Here is an 18,088-nt window from a genome sequence, read left to right as displayed (position 1 = left end):
TTATATTTTCACAGAAATTTTTTTTTGCTTTAAAAAATTTTTTTTACAACTTTATTGGAGCATAATTGCTTCACAATGGTGTGTTAGTTTCTGCTTTATAACAAAGTGAATCAGTTATACGTATACATATGTTCCCATATCTCCTCCCTCTTGCGTCTCCCTCCCTCCCACTCTCCCTATCCCACCCCTCCAGGCGGTCACAAAGCACCGAGCTGATCTCCCTGTGCTATGCGGCTGCTTCCCACTAGCTATCTACCTTACGTTTGGTAGTGTATATATGTCCATGCCTCTCTCTCGCTTTGTCACAGCTTACCCTTCCCCCTCCCCATATCCTCAAGTCCATTCTCAAGTAGGTCTGTGTCTTTATTCCTGTTTTACCCCTAGGTTCTTCATGACATTTTTTTTCTTAAATTCCATATATATGTGTTAGCATATGGTATTTGTCTTTCTCTTTCTGACTTCACTCTGTATGACAGACTCTAGGTCTAGCCACCTCATTACAAATAGCTCAATTTCGTTTCTTTTTATGGCTGAATAATATTCCATTGTATATATGTGCCACATCTTCTTTATCCATTCATCCAATGATGGACACTTAGGTTGTTTCCATCTCTGGGCTATTGTAAATAGAGCTGCAATGAACATTTTGGTACATGACTCTTTTTGAATTATGGTTTTCTCAGGGTATATGCCCAGTAGTGGGATTGCTGGGTCATATGGTAGTTCTATTTGTAGTTTTTTAAGGAACCTCCATACTGGTCTCCATAGTGGCTGTATCAATTCACATTCCCAGAAGCAGTGTAAGAGTGTTCCCTTTTCTCCACACCCTCTCTAGCATTTATTGTTTCTAGATTTTTTGATGATGGCCATTCTGACTGGTGTGAGATGATATCTCATTGTAGTTTTGATTTGCATTTCTCTAATGATTAGTGATGTTGAGCATTCTATCATGTGTTTGTTGGCAGTCTGTATATCTTCTTTGGGAAAATGTCTATTTAGGTCTTCTGCCCATTTTTGGATTGGGTTGTTTGTTATTGAGCTGCATGAGCTGCTTGTAAATTTTGGAGATTAATCCTTTGTCAGTTGCTTCATTTGCAAATATTTTCTCCCATTCTGAGGGTTGTCTTTTGGTATTGTTTATGGTTTCCATTCGTGTGCAAAAGCTTTGAAGTTTCAGTAGGTCCCATTTAAAAATTTTTTTTTATTTCCATTTCTCTAGGAGGTGGGTCAAAAAGGATCTTGATGTGATTTATGTCATGGAGTGTTCTGCCTATATTTTCCTCTAAGAGTTTGATAGTTTCTGGCCTTACATCTAGGTCTTTAATCCATTTTGAGCTTATTTTCGTGCATGGTGTTAGGGAGTGATCTAATCTCATACTTTTACATGTACCTGTCCAGTTTTCCCAGCACCACTTATTGAAGAGGCTGTCCTTTCTCCACTGTACATTCCTGCCTCCTTTATCAAAGATAAGGTGACCATATGTGCGTGGGTTTATCTCTGGGGTTTCTATCCTGTTCCATTGATCTATCTTTCTGTTTTTGTGCCAGTACCATACTGTCTTGATTACTGTAGCTTGATTACTGAAGTCAGGGAGCCTGATTCCTCCAGCTCCGTTTTTCGTTCTCAATATTGCTTTGGCTATTCGGGGTCTTTTGTGTTTCCATACAAATTGTGAACTTTTTTGTTCTAGTTCTGTGACAAATGCCAGTGGTAGTTTGATAGGGATTGCATTGAATCTGTAGATTGCTTTGGGTAGTAGAGTCATTTTCACAATGTTGATTCTTCCAATCCAAGAACATGGTATATCTCTCCATCTATTTGTATCATCTTTAATTTCTTTCATCAGTGTCTTATAATTTTCTGCATACAGGTCTTTTGTCTCCTTAGGTAGGTTTATTCCTAGATATTTTATTCTTTTTGTTGCAATGGTAAATGGGAGTGTTTTCTTGATTTCACTTTCAGATTTTTTATCATTAGTGTATAGGAATGCCAGAGATTTCTGTGCATTAATTTTGTATCCTGCTACTTTACCAATTCATTGATTAGCTCTAGTAGTTTTCTGGTAGCATCTTTAGGATTCTCTATGTATAGTATCATGTCATCTGCAAACAGTGACAGCTTTACTTCTTATTATCCAATTTAGATTCCTTTTATTTCTTTTTCTTCTCTGATTGCTGTGGCTAAAACTTCCAAAACTATGTTGAATAAGAGTGGTGAGAGTGGGCAACCTTGTCTTGTTCCTGATATTAGTGGAAATGGTTTCAGTTTTTCACCATTGAGGACAGTGTTGGCTGTGGGTTTGTCATATATGTAGCCTTTATTATGTTGAGGAAAGTTCCCTCTATGCCTACTTGCTGGAGAGTTTTTATCATAAATGGGTGTTGAATTTTGTCAAAAGCTTTCTCTGCATCTATTGAGATGATCATATGGTTTTTCTCCTTCAATTTGTTAATATGGTGTATAACATTGATTGATTTGCATATATTGAAGAATCCTTGCATTCCTGGAATAAACCCCACTTGATCATGGTGTATGAGCCTTTTAATGTGCTGTTGGATTCTGTTTGCTAGTATTTTGTTGAGGATTTTTGCATCAATGTTCGTAAGTGATATTGGCCTGTAGTTTTCTTTCTTTGTGACATCCTTGTCTGGTTTTGCCATCAAGGTGATGGTGGCCTCGTAGAATGAGTTTGGGAGTGTTCCTCCCTCTGCTATATTTTGGAAGAGTTGAAGAAGATAGGTGTTAGCTCTTCGCTAAATGTTTGATAGAATTTGCCTGTGAAGCCACCTGGTCCTGGGCTTTTGTTTGTTGGAAGATTTTTAATCACAGTGTCAATTTCAGTGCTTGTGATTGGTCTATTCATATTTTCTATTTCTTCCTGATTCAGTCTTGGCAGGTTGTGCATTTCTAAGAATTTGTCCATTTTTTCCAGGTTGTCCATTTTATTGGCATAGAGTTGCTTGTAGTAACCTCTCATGATCCTTTGTATTTCTGCAGTGTCAGTTGTTACTTCTCCTTTTTCATTTCTAATTCTATTGATTTGAGTCTTCTCCCTTTTTTTCTTGGTGAGTCTGGCTAATGGTTTATCAATTTTGTTTATCTTCTCAAAGAACCAGCTTTTAGTTTTATTGATCTTTGCTATCATTTCCTTCATTTCTTTTTCATTTATTTTTGATCGGATTTTGATGATTTCTTTCCTTCTGCTAACTTTGGGGGGTTTTTGTTCTTCTTTCTCTAATTGCTTTAGGTGCAGGGTCAGGTTGTTTACTCGAGATGTTTCCTGTTTCTTAAGGTGGGATTGTATTGCTATAAACTTCCCTCTTAGAACTGCTTTTGCTGCATCCCATAGGTTTTGGGTCATCGTGTCTCCATTGTCATTTGTTTCTAGGTATTTTTTGATTTCCTCTTTGATTTCTTCAGTGATCACTTCGTTATTAAGTAGTGTATTGTTTAGCCTCCATGTGTTTGTATTTTTTTTTTTTTTTTTTTTGCAGTACACGGGCCTCTCACCGTTGCGGCCTCTCCCGTCGCGGAGCACAGGCTCCGGACGCGCAGGCCCAGCGGCCATGGCTCACGGGCCCAGCCACTCCGCGGCACGTGGGATCCTCCCGGACCGGGGCACGAACCCGCGTCCCCTGCATCGGCAGGCGGACTCTCAGCCACTGCGCCACCAGGGAAGCCCCCATGTGTTTGTATTTTTTACAGATCTTTTCCTGTAATTGATATCTAGTCTCATAGCATTGTGGTCGGAAAAGATACTTGATACAATTTCAATTTTCTTAAATTTACCAAGGCTTGATTTGTGACCCAAGATATGATCTATCCTGGAGAATGTTCCATGAGCACTTGAGAAAAATGTGTATTCTGTTGTTTTGGGGTGGAATGTCCTATAAATATCAATTAGGTCCATCTTGTTTAATGTATCATTTAAAGCTTGTGTTTCCTTATTTATTTTCACTTTGGATGATCTGTCCATTGGTGAAAGTGGGGTGTTAAAGTCCCCTACTAGGATTGTGTTACTGTCGATTTCTCCTTTTATGGCTGTTAGTATTTGCCTTATGTATTGAGGTGCTCCTATGTTTGGTGCATAAATATTTACAATTGTTATATCTTCTTCTTGGATTGATCCCTTGATCATTATGTAGTGTCCTTCTTTGTGTCTTGTAACAGTCTTTATTTTAAAGTCTATTTTGTCTGATATGAGAATTGCTACTCCAGCTTTCTTTTGGTTTCCATTTGCATGGAATATCTTTTTCCATCCCCTTACTTTCAGTCTGTATGTGTCTCTAGGACTGAAGTGGGTCTCCTGTAGACAGCATATATATGGGTCTTGTTTTGGGATCCATTCAGCCAATCTGTGTCTTTTGGTGGGAGCATTTAGTCCATTTACATTTAAGGTAATTATCGATATGTATGTTCCGATTCCCATTTTCTTAATTGTTTTGGGTTCGTCATTGTAGGTCTTTTCCTTCTGTTGTGTTTCTTGCCTAGAGAAGTTCCTTAAGCATTTGTTGTAAAGCTGGTTTGGTGGTGCTGAATTCTGTTAGCTTTTGCTTGTCTGTGAAGGTTTTAATTTCTCCATCAAATCTGAATGAGATCCTTGCTGGGTAGAGTAATCTCGGTTGTAGGTTGTTCTCCTTCATCACTTTAAATATGTCCTGTCACTCCCTTCTGGCTTGCAAAGTTTCTGCTGAAAGATCAGCTGTTAACCTTATGGGGATTCCCTTGTGTGTTATTTGTTGTTTTTCCCTTGCTGCTTTTAATATGTTTTCTTTGTATTTAACTTTTGACAGTTTGATTAATATGTGTCTTGGCGTATTTCTCCTTGGATTTATTCTGTATGGGACTCTCTGTGCCTCCTGGACTTGATTAACTATTTCCTTTCCCATATTAGGGAAGTTTTCAACTATAATCTCTTCAAATATTTTCTCAGTCCCTTTCTTTTTCTCTTCTTCTTCTGGAACCCCTATAATTCGAATGTTGGTGCGTTTAATGTTGTCCCAGAGGTCTCTGAGACTGTCCTCTCTTCTTTTCATTCTTTTTTCTTTATTCTGCTCTGCAATAGTTATTTCCACTATTTTATCTTGCACCTCACTTATCCGTTCTTCTGCCTCAGTTATTCTGCTATTGATCCCATCTAGAGTATTTTTAATTTCATTTATTGTGTTGTTCATCGTTGCTTGTTTCATCTTTAGTTCTTCTAGGTTCTTGTTAAATGTTTCTTGCATTTTTTCTATTCTATTTCCAAGATTTTGGATCATCTTTACTATCCTTATTCTGAATTCTTTTTCAGGTAGACTGCCTATTTCCTCTTCATTTGCTTGGTCTGGTGGGTTTTTATCTTGCTCCTTCATCTGCTGTGTGTTTTTCTGTCTTCTCATTTTGCTTATCTTACTGTGTTTGGGGTCTCCTTTTTGCAGGCTGCAGGTTTGTAGTTCCCATTGTTTTTGCTGTCTGTCCCCAGTGGCTAAGGTTTGTTCAGTGGGTTGTGTAGGCTTTCTGGTGGAGGCGACTAGTGCCTGTGTTCTGGTGGATGAGGCTGGATCTTGTCTTTCTGGTGGGCAGGTCCACGTCTGGTGGTGTGTTTTGGGGTGTCTGTGGACTTTTTATGATTTGAGGCAGCCTCTCTGCTAATGGGTGGCATTGTGTTCCTGTCTTGCTAGTTGTTTGGCATAGGGTGTCCAGCACTGTAGCTTGCTGGTCGTTAAGTGAAGCTGGGTGCTGGTGTTGAGATGGAGATCTCTGGAAGATTTTCGCCATTTGATATTATGTGGAGCTGGGAGGTCTCTTGTGGACCAGTGTCCTGAAATTGGCTCTCCCACCTCCGAGGCACAGCACTGACTCCTGGCTGCAGCACCAAGAGCCTTTCATCCACATGACTTTTGTCTTGGTTCTTCCAAACAATGCTTTTGTTCAGTGCTTGAAGACTCCAAGAAGGCTCTAAACCAGGGAGAGTTGGTGGCTCCTTCTTTACAGAGAACTCGCATGCCCTCAGAGAACGCTGCCCACAGAAATTTATATCTAAGAAATCAGAATTGGAAGGAATCTAATAAGCTCTCTATATAGCCTCCTTCTCAATGAAGAGTTCATTTTATATCATCCTTGACACTGGCTCATCTCTGCTTTACCTCCTTTATTAAAAGGAGTCTACTGCCGCTGGACAGCTCTGTGCAAGACAGTCTAGTCTGGCTCTGCTGAGGACCATGGATCTGGGTTCAGATTCTGGCTCTGTCACAGGCTATTTTCTTAAACCTTTTTAAGCCTCAGTGTTTTGGTGCATAAATAAATGTAGATACATCCTCACTGGATTGTTGTAGCAGTTATATGAGATTATATAGCAAAACTCAGTGTGCTCTCAAGAAATGTTAGTGATTCTTTACAAAGGCAATGAGACAGAGGCTCAGTACTAAGCCAAAGTCAGCTTGTTAGAATGCCTACTTCCTTGTTCTAGTTTGCTTCTGATGCCACACAGAATCGGTTTAACTTTTCTTCCACGAGCCAGACTTCCAAATTGATGAAGAGCTGTCACGTGTATTCTTCAATTTCCCGTGTGTAGGTTGAACATATCTGGGTCTTTCATGCATTCCTCATGGGACATGGTTTTTAGAACCCTTACTCGCTTGTTAACTCACCTCTGGAAATTCTCCAGTTTAATCAATATCTTTCCAGTGGGATGCCTGAAATATGATTCATTACTCAAAATGCATCATATAAAAATTTCCAGTGGGGGTAAAACAAGGGATATGTCCTAGTATCTCTCTTATTTTAACATTCTTAATTATTCGATGGCATTTTTAGATGAGCTGCGCTTGTTCTCTTGCTCACTAGGGAAATAAGCATATGTAATACACATTATTTCTGTCTTTACAAATGGGGTGGTAGAAGAGCACAGGGGGCACGGCAGTGGCTGTGGAGACAGGATGCCTGTGTCAGAGCCCAGCTCTGCCGCGTCCCAGCTGAGTGACTGTGCACACGCTAAGCTTTTGCTGAACCTCCATTTTCTCATCAGTGGAAAAAAAAAAAAAAAAAAAGAGGAAATAGTAGCATCTACCTCACAGGGCTATTGTGAGAACTACATGACTTTATGCACACAAGTAACTAGAATGTGGCTGTACAGAGTTAGGTATTCAGTAAGTGCTAGTTATCATTATGCTTATTGGGAATCACCCTGATATTTTATCACTCCTGCAAAGAAAGTCTGCAGAACAGTTATTCTACAGCCAAAGTCACTACGTTTGTTAGAAAAACCCTTGTTTCTAACTCTAACTTCATAGCTTATGGATGATAGCTGAAGCACATCAGCTCGCTTACCAGTCAACCTGGGTCAGTGTTTGTAACCGCTCAGCCCTGGAGGTCATATCAGGAGGGTGTGCAGCTCAAAGTTACATGTACTACTAACACTGACTTCTTTTTTTTAATGGCTGTGTGGGTGTTTGGTTGCACCTGATGTAAAAGTTTTCCAGGCTAAAATGACTGTAAGGCCATGGAACAAACCTAGGTTACTTGCTGGGGAGGATCGCAGCCCAGGTGCATGGGCTCTTTTGCACCCCCTGTGTGTGCAGGTGTGGTGGCCTTCTCACAGCTCAGTTCCCACCCATGTGTGAAGTTCACATGAAGGGTGACACACGTCTCTGCATAGGGTTCATTTCATGGGTATCAGAAGAGACCAACTATCTGGGCAGTTTTATGGCATATAATTGAGGACCCTGACCCTCAAGGCCTTTTAAAAACTCAGCTGAGAAAAAAAATTACAGAGGATTCCTGAAGGATATGCAGTTCATTCATTACTAGATACTCTAAACAGTGCTTTCAAAACTATCTGTGGTGAAGGGTCATTTGTTTTTTCATTAAAAAAATTTTCCAATCTCCTATGGACCAATATTGTATAAAATACAATGAAATTGTCACAGCACTGTCTTGGTATACTAGTTTCTCAATGTATCTGGGATGACACTGAGTAGCCCTGCTTGAACTCTCCCCTTGGAATAAACCATCAGGGAGCCGTAGACTGGGACGGCATCCATCGGCCACCCTGGGACAATGCTTTTTCTGAATTGCACTTTGGTGAACTATCACTGGCCTCTATCGAAGAATCTTATTTTAGAGAGAAAACATTATCAAATTCTCTGCTGTATTATTTTAAGGATATTTCTCAGGATGATATAAATATTTTGTTCTTTATTCTTTTTTTTTTTTTTTTTTTTTTTTTTTGCGGTACGTGGGCCTCTCACCGCCGCGGCCTCTCCCGCCGCGGAGCACATGCCCCGGACGCGCAGGCTCAGCAGCCATGGCTCACGGGCCCAGCCGCTCCGCGGCATGTGGGATCCTCCCGGACCGGGGCACGAACCCGTGTCCCCTGCATCTGCAGGCGGACTCTCAATCACTGCGCCACCAGGGAAGCCCTGTTCTTTATTCTTTAACTTAATTTTTTAACATCTTTATTAGAGTATAATTGCTTTGCAATGGTGTGTCAGTTTCTGCTGTATAACAGAGGGAATCAGCTATACGTATACATATATCCCCATATCCACTCCCTCTTGCATCTCCCTCCCACCCTCCCTATCCCACCCCTCTAGGTGGTCACAAAGCACTGAGCTGATCTCCCTGTGCTATGTGGCTGCTTCCCACTAGCTATCTATTTTACATTTGGTAGTGTATGTCCATGCCACTCTCTCACTTCGTCTCAGTTTACCCTTCCCCCTCCCTGTGTCCTCAAGTCCGTTCTCTACATCTGCGTCTAATTCCTGTACTGCCCCTAGGTTCTTCAGAACCTTTTTTTAAAAATTCCATATATATGTGTTAGCATATGGTATCTGTTTTTCTCTTTCTGATTTACTTCACTCTGTATGACAGACTCTAGGTCCATCCACCTCACTACAAATAACTCAGTTTCATTTCTTTTTGTGGCTGAGTAATATTCCATTGTATATACGTGCCACATCTTCTTCATCCATTCATCTGTCAATGGACACTTAGGTTGCTTCCATGTCCTGGCTATTTTAAATAGTGCTGCAATGAACATTGTGGTACATGACTCTTTTTGAATTATGGTTTTCTCAGGGTATATGCCCAGTAGTGGGATTGCTGGGTCGTATGGTAGTTCTATTTTTAGTTTTTTAAGGAACCTCCATAATGTTCTGCATAGTGGCTGTATCAATTCACATTCCCACCAACAGTGCAAGAGGGTTCCTTTTCTCCACACCCTCTCCAGCATTTATTGTTTGTAGATGTTTTGATGATGGCCATTCTGACTGGTGTGAGGTGATATACCTCATTGTAGTTTTGATTTGCATTTCTCTAATGATTAATGATGTTGAGCATCTTTTCATGTGTTTGTTGGCAATCTGTATATCTTCTTCAGAGAAATGTCTATTTAGGTCTTCTGCCCATTTTTGGATTGGGTTGTTTGTTTTTTTGATATTGAGTTGCATGAGCTGCTTGTAAATTCTGGAGGTTAATCCTTTGCCAGTTGGTTCATTTGCAAATATTTTCTCCCATTCTGAGGGTTGTCTGTTTGTCTTCTTTATGGTTTCCTTTCGTGTGCAAAAGCTTTTAAGTTTCATTAGGTCCCATTTGTTTATTTTTGTTTTTATTTCCATTTCTCTAGGAGGTGGGTCAAAAAGGATCTTGCTGTGATTTATGTCATAGAGTGTTCTGCCTGTGTTTTCCTCTAAGAGTTTTATAGTGTCTGGCCTTACATTTAGGTCTTTAATCCATTTTGAGTTTATTTTTGTGTGTGGTGTTACGAAGTTTTCTAATTTCATTCTTTTACATGTAGCTGTCCAGTTTTCCCAGCACCACTCATTTTTTTTTATTTTTTATTTTTATTTTTTTTATTAGTTTCTGCTTTATAACAAAGTGAATCAGTCGATGTGGGACCAGCACCACTTATTGAAGAGGCTCAATTCTCCATTGTATATTCTTGCTCCTTTATCAAAGATAAGGTGACCATACGTGCGTGGGTTTTTCTCTGGGCTTTCTATCCTGTTCCATTGATCTATATTTCTGTTTTTGTGCCAGTACCATACTGTCTTGATTACTGTAGCTTTGTACTACAGTCTGAAGTCCGGGAGCCTGATTCCTCCAGCTCTGTTTTTCTTTCTCAAGATTGCTTTGACTATTCGGGGTCTTTTGTGTTTCCATACAAATTGTGCAATTTTTTTGTTCTAGTTCTGTGAATAATGCCATTGGTAGTTTGACAGGGATTGCATTGAACCTGTAGATTGCTTTGGGTAGTATAGTCATTTTCACAATGTTGATTCTTCCAATCAAAGAACATAGTATATCTCTCCATCTGTTTGTATCATCTTTAATTTCTTTCATCAGTGTCTTACAGTTTTCTGCATACAGGTCTTTTGTCTCCTTAGGTAGGTTTATTCCTAGGTATTTTATTCTTTTTGTTGCAGTGGTAAATGGGAGTGTTTCCTTAATTTCTCTTTCAGATTTTTCATCATTAGTGTGTATATAGGAATGCCAGAGATTTCTGTGCATTAATTTTGTATCCTGCTACTTTACGAAATTCATTGATTAGCTCTAGTAGTCTTCTGGTAGCATCTTTAGGATTCTCTAGTACAGTATCATGTCATCTGCAAACAGTGAGTTTTACTTCTTCTTATCCGATTTGAATTCCTTTTATTTCTTTTTCTTCTCTGACTGCTGTGGCTAAAACTTCCAAAACTATGTTGAATAAGAGTGGTGAGAGTGGGCAACCTTGTCTTATTCCTGGTATTAGTGGAAATGGTTTCAGTTTTTCACCATTGAGAATGATGTTGGCTATGGGTTTGTCATATATGGCCTTTATTATGCTGAGGTAATTTCCCTCTATGCCTACTTGCTGGAGAGTTTTTATCATAAATGGGTGTTGAATTTTGTCAAAAGCTTTTTCTGCATCTATTATCATACGGTTTTTATCCTTCAGTTTGTTAACATGGTGTATCACATTGATTGATTTGCATATATTGAAGAATCCTTGCATTCCTGGGATCATGGTGTATGATCATGGTGTATGATCCTTTTAATGTGCTGTTGGATTCTCTTTGCTAGTATTTTTTTTGTGTGTGTGTGCTATGTGGGCCTCTCACTGTTGTGGCCTCTCCTGTGGCGGAGCACAGATTCCGGATGCGCAGGCTAGTGGCCATGGCTCACGGGCCCAGCTGCTCCGCAGCATGTGGGATCTTCCCGGACTGGGGCACGAACCTGTGTCCCCTGCATAGGCAGGCGGACTCTCAACCACTGCGCCACCAGGGAAGCCCTGTTTGCTAGTATTTTGTTGTGGATTTTTGCATCTATGTTCATCAGTGATACTGGCCTGTAGTTTTCTTTCTTTGTGACATCCTTGTCTGGTTTTGCCATCAAGGTGATGGTGGCCTCGTAGAATGAGTTTGGGAGTGTTCCTCCCTCTGCTATATTTTGGAAGAGTTGAAGAAGATAGGTGTTAGCTCTTCGCTAAATGTTTGATAGAATTTGCCTGTGAAGCCACCTGGTCCTGGGCTTTTGTTTGTTGGAAGATTTTTAATCACAGTCTCAATTTCAGTGCTTGTGATTGGTCTGTTTATGTTTTCTATTTCTTCCTGGTTCAGTCTCGGAAAGTTGTGCTTTTCTAAGAATTTGTCCATTTCTCCAAGTTGTCCATTTTATTGGCATAGAGTTGCTTGTAGTAATCTCTCATGATCCTTTGCATAGCAGCAGTGTCAGTTGTTACTTCTCCTTTTTCTTTCCTAATTCTATTGATTTGAGTTTTCTCCTTTTTTTCTTGATGAGTCTGGCTAATGGTTTATCAATTTTGTGTATCTTCTCAAAGAACCAGCTTTTAGTTTTATTGATCTTTGCTATTGTTTCATTCATCTCTTTTTCATTTATTTGTGATCTTTATGATATCTTTCCTTCTGGTAACTTTGGGCTATTTTTGTTCTTTCTCTAAATTGCTTTAAGTGTAAGGTTAGGTTGTTTATTTGAGATGTTTCTTGTTTCTTGAGGTAGGATTGTGCTGCGATTAACTTCCCTCTTAGAATTGCTTTTGCTGCATCCCACAGGTTTTGGGTAATTGTGTTTTCACTGTCATCTGTTTCTAGGTATGTTTTTATTTCCTTTTTGATTTCTTCCGTGATGTCTTGGTTATTCGGTAGCATATTGTTTAGCTTCCATGTGTTTGTATTTTTTAGTTTTTTTTTTTCCTGTAATTGATACCTAGTCTCATAGTGTTGTGGTCAGAAAAGATACTTGATACAGTTTCAATTTTCTTAAATTTACCAAGGCTTGATTTGTGACCTAAGACATGATCTATCCTGGAGAATGTTCCATGAGCACTTGAGAAGAAAGTGTATTCTGTTGTTTTTGGGTGGAATGTCCTATAAATATCAATTAAGTCCATCTTGTTTAATGTATCATTTAAAGCTTGTGTTTCCTTATTTATTTTCACTTTGGATGATCTGTCCATTGGTGAAAGTGGGGTGTTAAAGTCCCCTACTATGATTGTGTTACTGTCGATTTCCCCTTTTATGGCTGTTAGTATTTGCCTTATGTATTGAGGTGCTCCTATGTTGGGTGCCTAAATATTTACAATTGTTATATCTTCCTCTTGGATTGATCCCTTGATCATTATATAGTGTCCTTCTTTGTCTCTTGTAATAGTCTTTATTTTAAAGTCTATTTTGTCTGATAGGAGAACTGCTACTCCAGCTTTCTTTTATTTCCATTTGCATGGAATATCTTTTTCCATCCCCTCACTTTCAGTCTGTATGTGTCCCTAGGTCTGAAGTGCATCTCTTGTAGACAGCATATGTTTCTGTATCCATTCAGCCAGTCTATGTCTTTTGGTTGGAGCACTTAATACATTTACATTTAAGGTAATTATGGATATGTTATGTTCCAATTACCATTTTCTTAATTGTGTTGGGTTTGTTATTGTAGGTCTTTTCCTTCTCTTGTGTTTCCTGCCTAGAGAAGTTCCTTTGGCATTTGTTGTAAAGCTGGTTTGGTGGTGGTGAATTCTGTTAGCTTTTGCTTGTCTGTTAAGGTTTTAATTTCTCCGTCGAATCTGAATGAGATCCTTGCTGGGTAGAGTAATCTTGGTTGTAGGTTTTTTCCCTTTCATCACTTTAAATATGTCCTGCCACTCCCTTCTGGCCTGCAGAGTTTCTGCTGAAAGATCAGCTGTTAACCTTATGGGGATTCCCTTGTATGTTATTTGTTGCTTTTCCCTTGCTGCTTTTCATTCTTTGTATTTAATTTTTGATAGTTTGATTAACATGTGCCTTGGTGTGTTTCTCTTTGGACTTACCCTGTATGGGACCCTCTGTGCTTCCTGGAGTTGATTATTTCCTTTCCCATATTAGGGAAGTTTTCAACTATAATCCTTTCAAATATTTTCTCAGTCCCTTTCTTATTCTCCTCTTCTTCTGGGACCCCTGTAATTCGAATGTTGGTGCGTTTAATGTTGTCCCAGAGGTCTCTGAGACTGTCCTCCATTCTTTTCATTCTTTTTTTAAATTCTGCTCTGCAGTAGTTATTTCCACTATTTTATCTTCCAGGTCACTTATCCGTTCTTCTGCCTCAGTTATTCTGGTATTGATTCCTTCTAGAGGATTTTTAATTTCATTTATTGTGTTCATCATTGTCTGTTTGCTCTTTAGTTCTTCTAGATCCTTGTTAAATGTTTCTTGTATTCCCTCCATTCTATTTCCAAGATTTTGGATCATCTTTACTATCATCACTCTGAATTCTTTTTCAGACTGCCCTTTTCCTCTTCATTTGTTTGGTCTGGTGGGTTTTTACCTTCTTCATCTGCTGTGTATTTCTCTGTCTTCTCATTGCCTAAGTTCCTGCATTTGGGGTCTCCTTTTCACAGGCTGCAGGTTCTGTTTTTGGTGTCTGCTCCCAGTGGCTAAGGTTGGTTCAGTGGGTTGTGTAGGCTTCCTGGTGGAGGAGACTGGTGCCTGTGTTCTGGTGGATGAGGCTGGATCTTGTATTTCTGGTCGACAGGACCGTTGGGGTGTCTGTGACCTTACCATTTTAGGCAGCCTCCTTGCTAATGGGTGGGGTTGTGTTCCTGTCTTGCTAGTTGTTTGGCATGGGGTGTCCAGCACTGGAGCTTGCTGGTCGTTGAGTTTAGCTGGGTCTTAGCATTGAGACGGAGATCTCTGGGAGAGCTCTCGCCAATTGATATTATGTGGGGCTGGGACGTGTCCGGTGGTCCAATGTCCTGAACTTGGCTCTCCCACCTCAGAGACTCAGGCCTGACACCTGGCTGGAGCACCAAGACCCTGTCAGCCACACGGCCTTTTGGGAAGTCTGTGGCCTTCTGCCAGTGTTCTGTAGGAGTTGTTCCATATGTAAGGGTTGTGCTTTTTACAGTCACTCTGGGTCTTGGTTACTAACTGTAGTTTTCTTACTTCCTAAACCTTAGGGTCTAATTTGTGGTCACTTCTAGCATGTGCAAAGGATTTTATATATTCCCTTTTTTCTCACGTTTACTTCATGCCTGTCTTACTTTCTTAACTTTATTTTTCTTAAATGTTTTTAAAAATTTTGCTGTATTAAAGGTGTACAAGCCTCATAATAAATAATTTTAATAATAGGAGACATAAATACATAATGAATGGAGCGCAAAGCACAGTGGGAGTTTTGGTTCTATGATGTGGCCTAAATTTGCCTTATCTTTTAAAGCAGCAGCTTACTGTTAGCTTATACAAAGCTCTTCACCATCGAAACTCAAGTTTTTCTGTAGGCATTACAGATAGTAGCTCCCTACTTGATTGAGGTTGAGTTTTGAGTATCAATGTGGGATTCTGTGATTATTAACTTCTTGTTTCTAGACTTATATTTTAATGTTTGGTGTGATCTGTGCATCCCAACTGCGTATCATCTATAGATCTGATAAGTCCTTCTTATATGACTGCAAATAGGACCATATGACATTCATTTTGTATGTGAATCTTACTTTAAGCTTTATTACCCCAATTTTAATATTTAAATAACCCCCTTGAATTAGCTATATCTCTATCAACAACTTCAAATCATTTCTGATAAGACAGGAGGTTATTAAAAATATATTATTGATGTAACACCTATTTTTCTTAAACTGTTTCAAAAATAAGTTTGCAAGAGGAAGGGACACTTCTGAACTCATTCTACAAGGCCAGCATCAGCCTGATACCAAAACCAGACAAAGACACTTTGTAAAAATTTACAAACAAACTCATAGAAAAAGAGATCAGATCTGTGATTACCAGAGGCGGGGTGGGGGGAGGGGGAATTGGATGAAGGTGGTCAAAAGGCGCAAACTTCCAGTTATAAGATAAATAAGTACCAGGAATGCAATGTATAACATGGTAAGTATAATTAACACTGCTGCATATTATATAGGAAAGTTGAGAGTAAATCCTAAGAGATCTCATCACAAGGAAAATATTTTTTCTATAATTTTGCATCTGTATGAGATGGATGTTCACTAAACTTATTGTGATAATCATTTCATGATGTATGTAAGTCAGATCACGCTGTACACCCTAAACTTTTACAGTGCTGTATGTCAATTATATCTCAATAAAGCTGGAAGAAAAACGGACAGTGGTGTAAGAGGAAAAAAGATCCATTTAATATATATATTAATATATGTTAATATTAATATATATGTATAAAATTGATGAAAACTGTTCAGTGGCACAGGAGCTGAGAAACAGGATCCTGTTGCAGGCTCTAAAAGATAATCTTTACTTTCCAGACACATTATAATGTGTAAAAATTTAAAAACGTATTTGCATGAATCTTGGTTTGAGCATTTTTAAGTGGTAACTTTAACATTATTTAGCGCTCAACAACCAATTCAGCACAACGTCTAGAAATGCAGTGCCATACAGATATCACCAACCAGCCCTCGTAAAGCCACCCAACTCTTTTTGCAGGGTATTTGTAAAATCTTCACAAAATAAGCATGTGCAGACACATAATTTCCCACTCATTACTTAAGTAACATATCAGAATGAATCAGGAGACGAACAGAGTTCATAATGCAAATGTGGGGTACTTTCTAGGTTTTGATAGCTTTTGTGGAAACAAGTTTCTAAACAGACATACCATTTTTACCATATAGTAATGTTCATTTTGTACGTAAAGCTGCAGACAGTGACTAGTGTAGAAGAGAAGGGTGAGCTGAGGGCAGAGCACATTTCCCTCCTGTAGGTCCCCCTTCACGCCTCAGTCCGTGCCCCGCTGTGCTGCTCTCTCCCGCTGACTCCACAGCACCCATGCCACCTCCTGCCTCGAGTTCCATTTCTACTTCTCTCATGTAAAGAAGAGTGTCTTCATCTCCTCCTTTGCTTGTGCACACGGTACCCCTATACCTTTTATCATTCCCTTGTTAACTGTGCAGGGGAGGTGATGAAATTAACATTCACCAGAAAGCTGAAGTGTTTTCGGGTTGTATGTCTGGTTAACGCATGCTATGTTCTGATGAGGAAATTTGGAGTATGTCCTATTGACTTGCCATATACTTTAGTCAAAGATTAAGATTCCAGTAAAATACCATTTACAAGCAGAAGATTTCTCCAGATGAGTCTTTATCCTAAAAGAAAAGCAGCGTTTCTAATCATGTGTGTAATTTATTACCATCATTGCTATGATATTCACCATAGACAAAGAAAACAAATATTTACCACTGTGGATTCTTAAGTGCTCTTTTAGATGGTGTTTGTATTTGAAAGCTTTTCCACATTCAGTGCACTTGAATTTACGATTACCCCCAGACTGCGTCACATGTCTCTGTAAGAAAGAATTGGTGTTTTATTTATAAAGCAAAAAGGCTTTAGACATAAAGAACATCCAGTCTACTAAAAGTAATGTTTTGGTGATTCTTTTGTTTCTTAAAGGCCTCAAATTTTAAGTCACAGAAATCTAACACTTGGAATATTACCAAAAAGGAGGTTGATCATGGCAGCAGAATTTTGACATAAAGGAAAAGGAAAATCTCCACTTCCTAAAGGATCAGAATCACTTTATGAAATACTACACACTTTGCGAGGAACCAGAGACCGTCTCCCCTCAGTCTCATTCACAGATAAAGGAACTGCAGTCGAGAACATCCCGTCATCTGTCTCTAGCATAGTTACTACACAGAAGCACAAGGTCTCCTGAACAGAAGAAAAGGCTGGGCTTTTTCAGCACTTTAGCCTGTCTCTAGTAAATTTGGTATTTCCAAAATGTACCTTAATCTGATGATTTAAAAAGTACAAGTTTGGTATTTCCAAAATGTACCTTAATCTGATGATTTAAAAAGTACTTCCATTTTTTTCAGCCATATATGGATTGTTATAATAGCTTTCTGCCTGGCTTATCAAATCTCCACTTCTATATACTTCGAATATATTCTGTACCCTTTATTAATCTTACAGAAGCACTGCTGGAATTGAATTATTCAACCAGTCCTGCTCATAGATTTCTAGAGGATTCCTCTCCACCCCTGAACCCAGATTCTAATACTACAGACGCCAGGTTCATAGCCCCTGAGTCTCCAGGCTTCTTCTTCACCAGTCCCCTCCCAGGAGCCTATGCCCTAGTCGTCCAGTGAGTCCCAATCTTCTGCACATGTACTGCTCTTCATCTCCTTGCTCTGATTTATACTGTCCCTTACTTCTTGGCTATGTTTCCCCTGAATTATGACAGTTAAGATTCTATCCGTCTGTCAAAGGCTCAAGGTCAGTGTGCTCTCCCTCACTGGACTCTCCCTCCCTCTGTCCTTCGTACAGGAAGGACAGAGAATGAGCACATACCACGTGTCAGGCTCTACTTCACCCAAAGCCCTGGCTTTGAAACCGGACATACGGTGACAACTCCCAGATTTCTCTCGCTCGAAGTCTCCCCGCCCCTCAATGCCAGACCCTCACAGCCGGCTGCTCCCTCCATGGTCCCCGCTGGGAACAGGCCTGCGGCGACCCCTGCATTCCTCTCCTGGAAGAGTCGGCTCCTCCTCTCATGTGTCTCTTACCTTTGTGAATAACCCCCTCATTGACTTGATCATCACTTAAGCCCTGAACTTCGGAAGAATCCCAGATCCCTCTCTTTCCCTTAGACCCTTGTTCAATCCCCCAGCAA

At 39.6% G+C, this 18,088-nt stretch overlaps 1 protein-coding gene across 2 annotated transcripts in view; it reads right to left on the bottom strand.

Annotated features, from left to right (window-relative positions):
* The window catches only part of ZEB1 (zinc finger E-box binding homeobox 1), a gene marked incomplete at its 5' end in the record, with an annotated part of 207,554 nt that overhangs the window by 6,756 nt on the left and 182,710 nt on the right, over positions 1 to 18,088 (bottom strand). For both annotated transcript variants that reach the window (XM_079700834.1, XM_079700835.1), the window contains one exon: positions 16,654 to 16,759. In XM_079700834.1, the coding sequence (XP_079556960.1) occupies positions 16,654 to 16,759 (106 nt within the window). The remainder of the gene's footprint in view (positions 1 to 16,653; positions 16,760 to 18,088) is intronic.

This window comes from Hyperoodon ampullatus (assembly GCF_949752795.1).
Source record: "Hyperoodon ampullatus genome assembly, chromosome: 3".
NCBI lineage: Eukaryota > Metazoa > Chordata > Mammalia > Artiodactyla > Ziphiidae > Hyperoodon > Hyperoodon ampullatus.
Note: the sequence above shows the minus strand (reverse complement) of the source record. Positions and strands in the feature narration are given on the sequence as shown.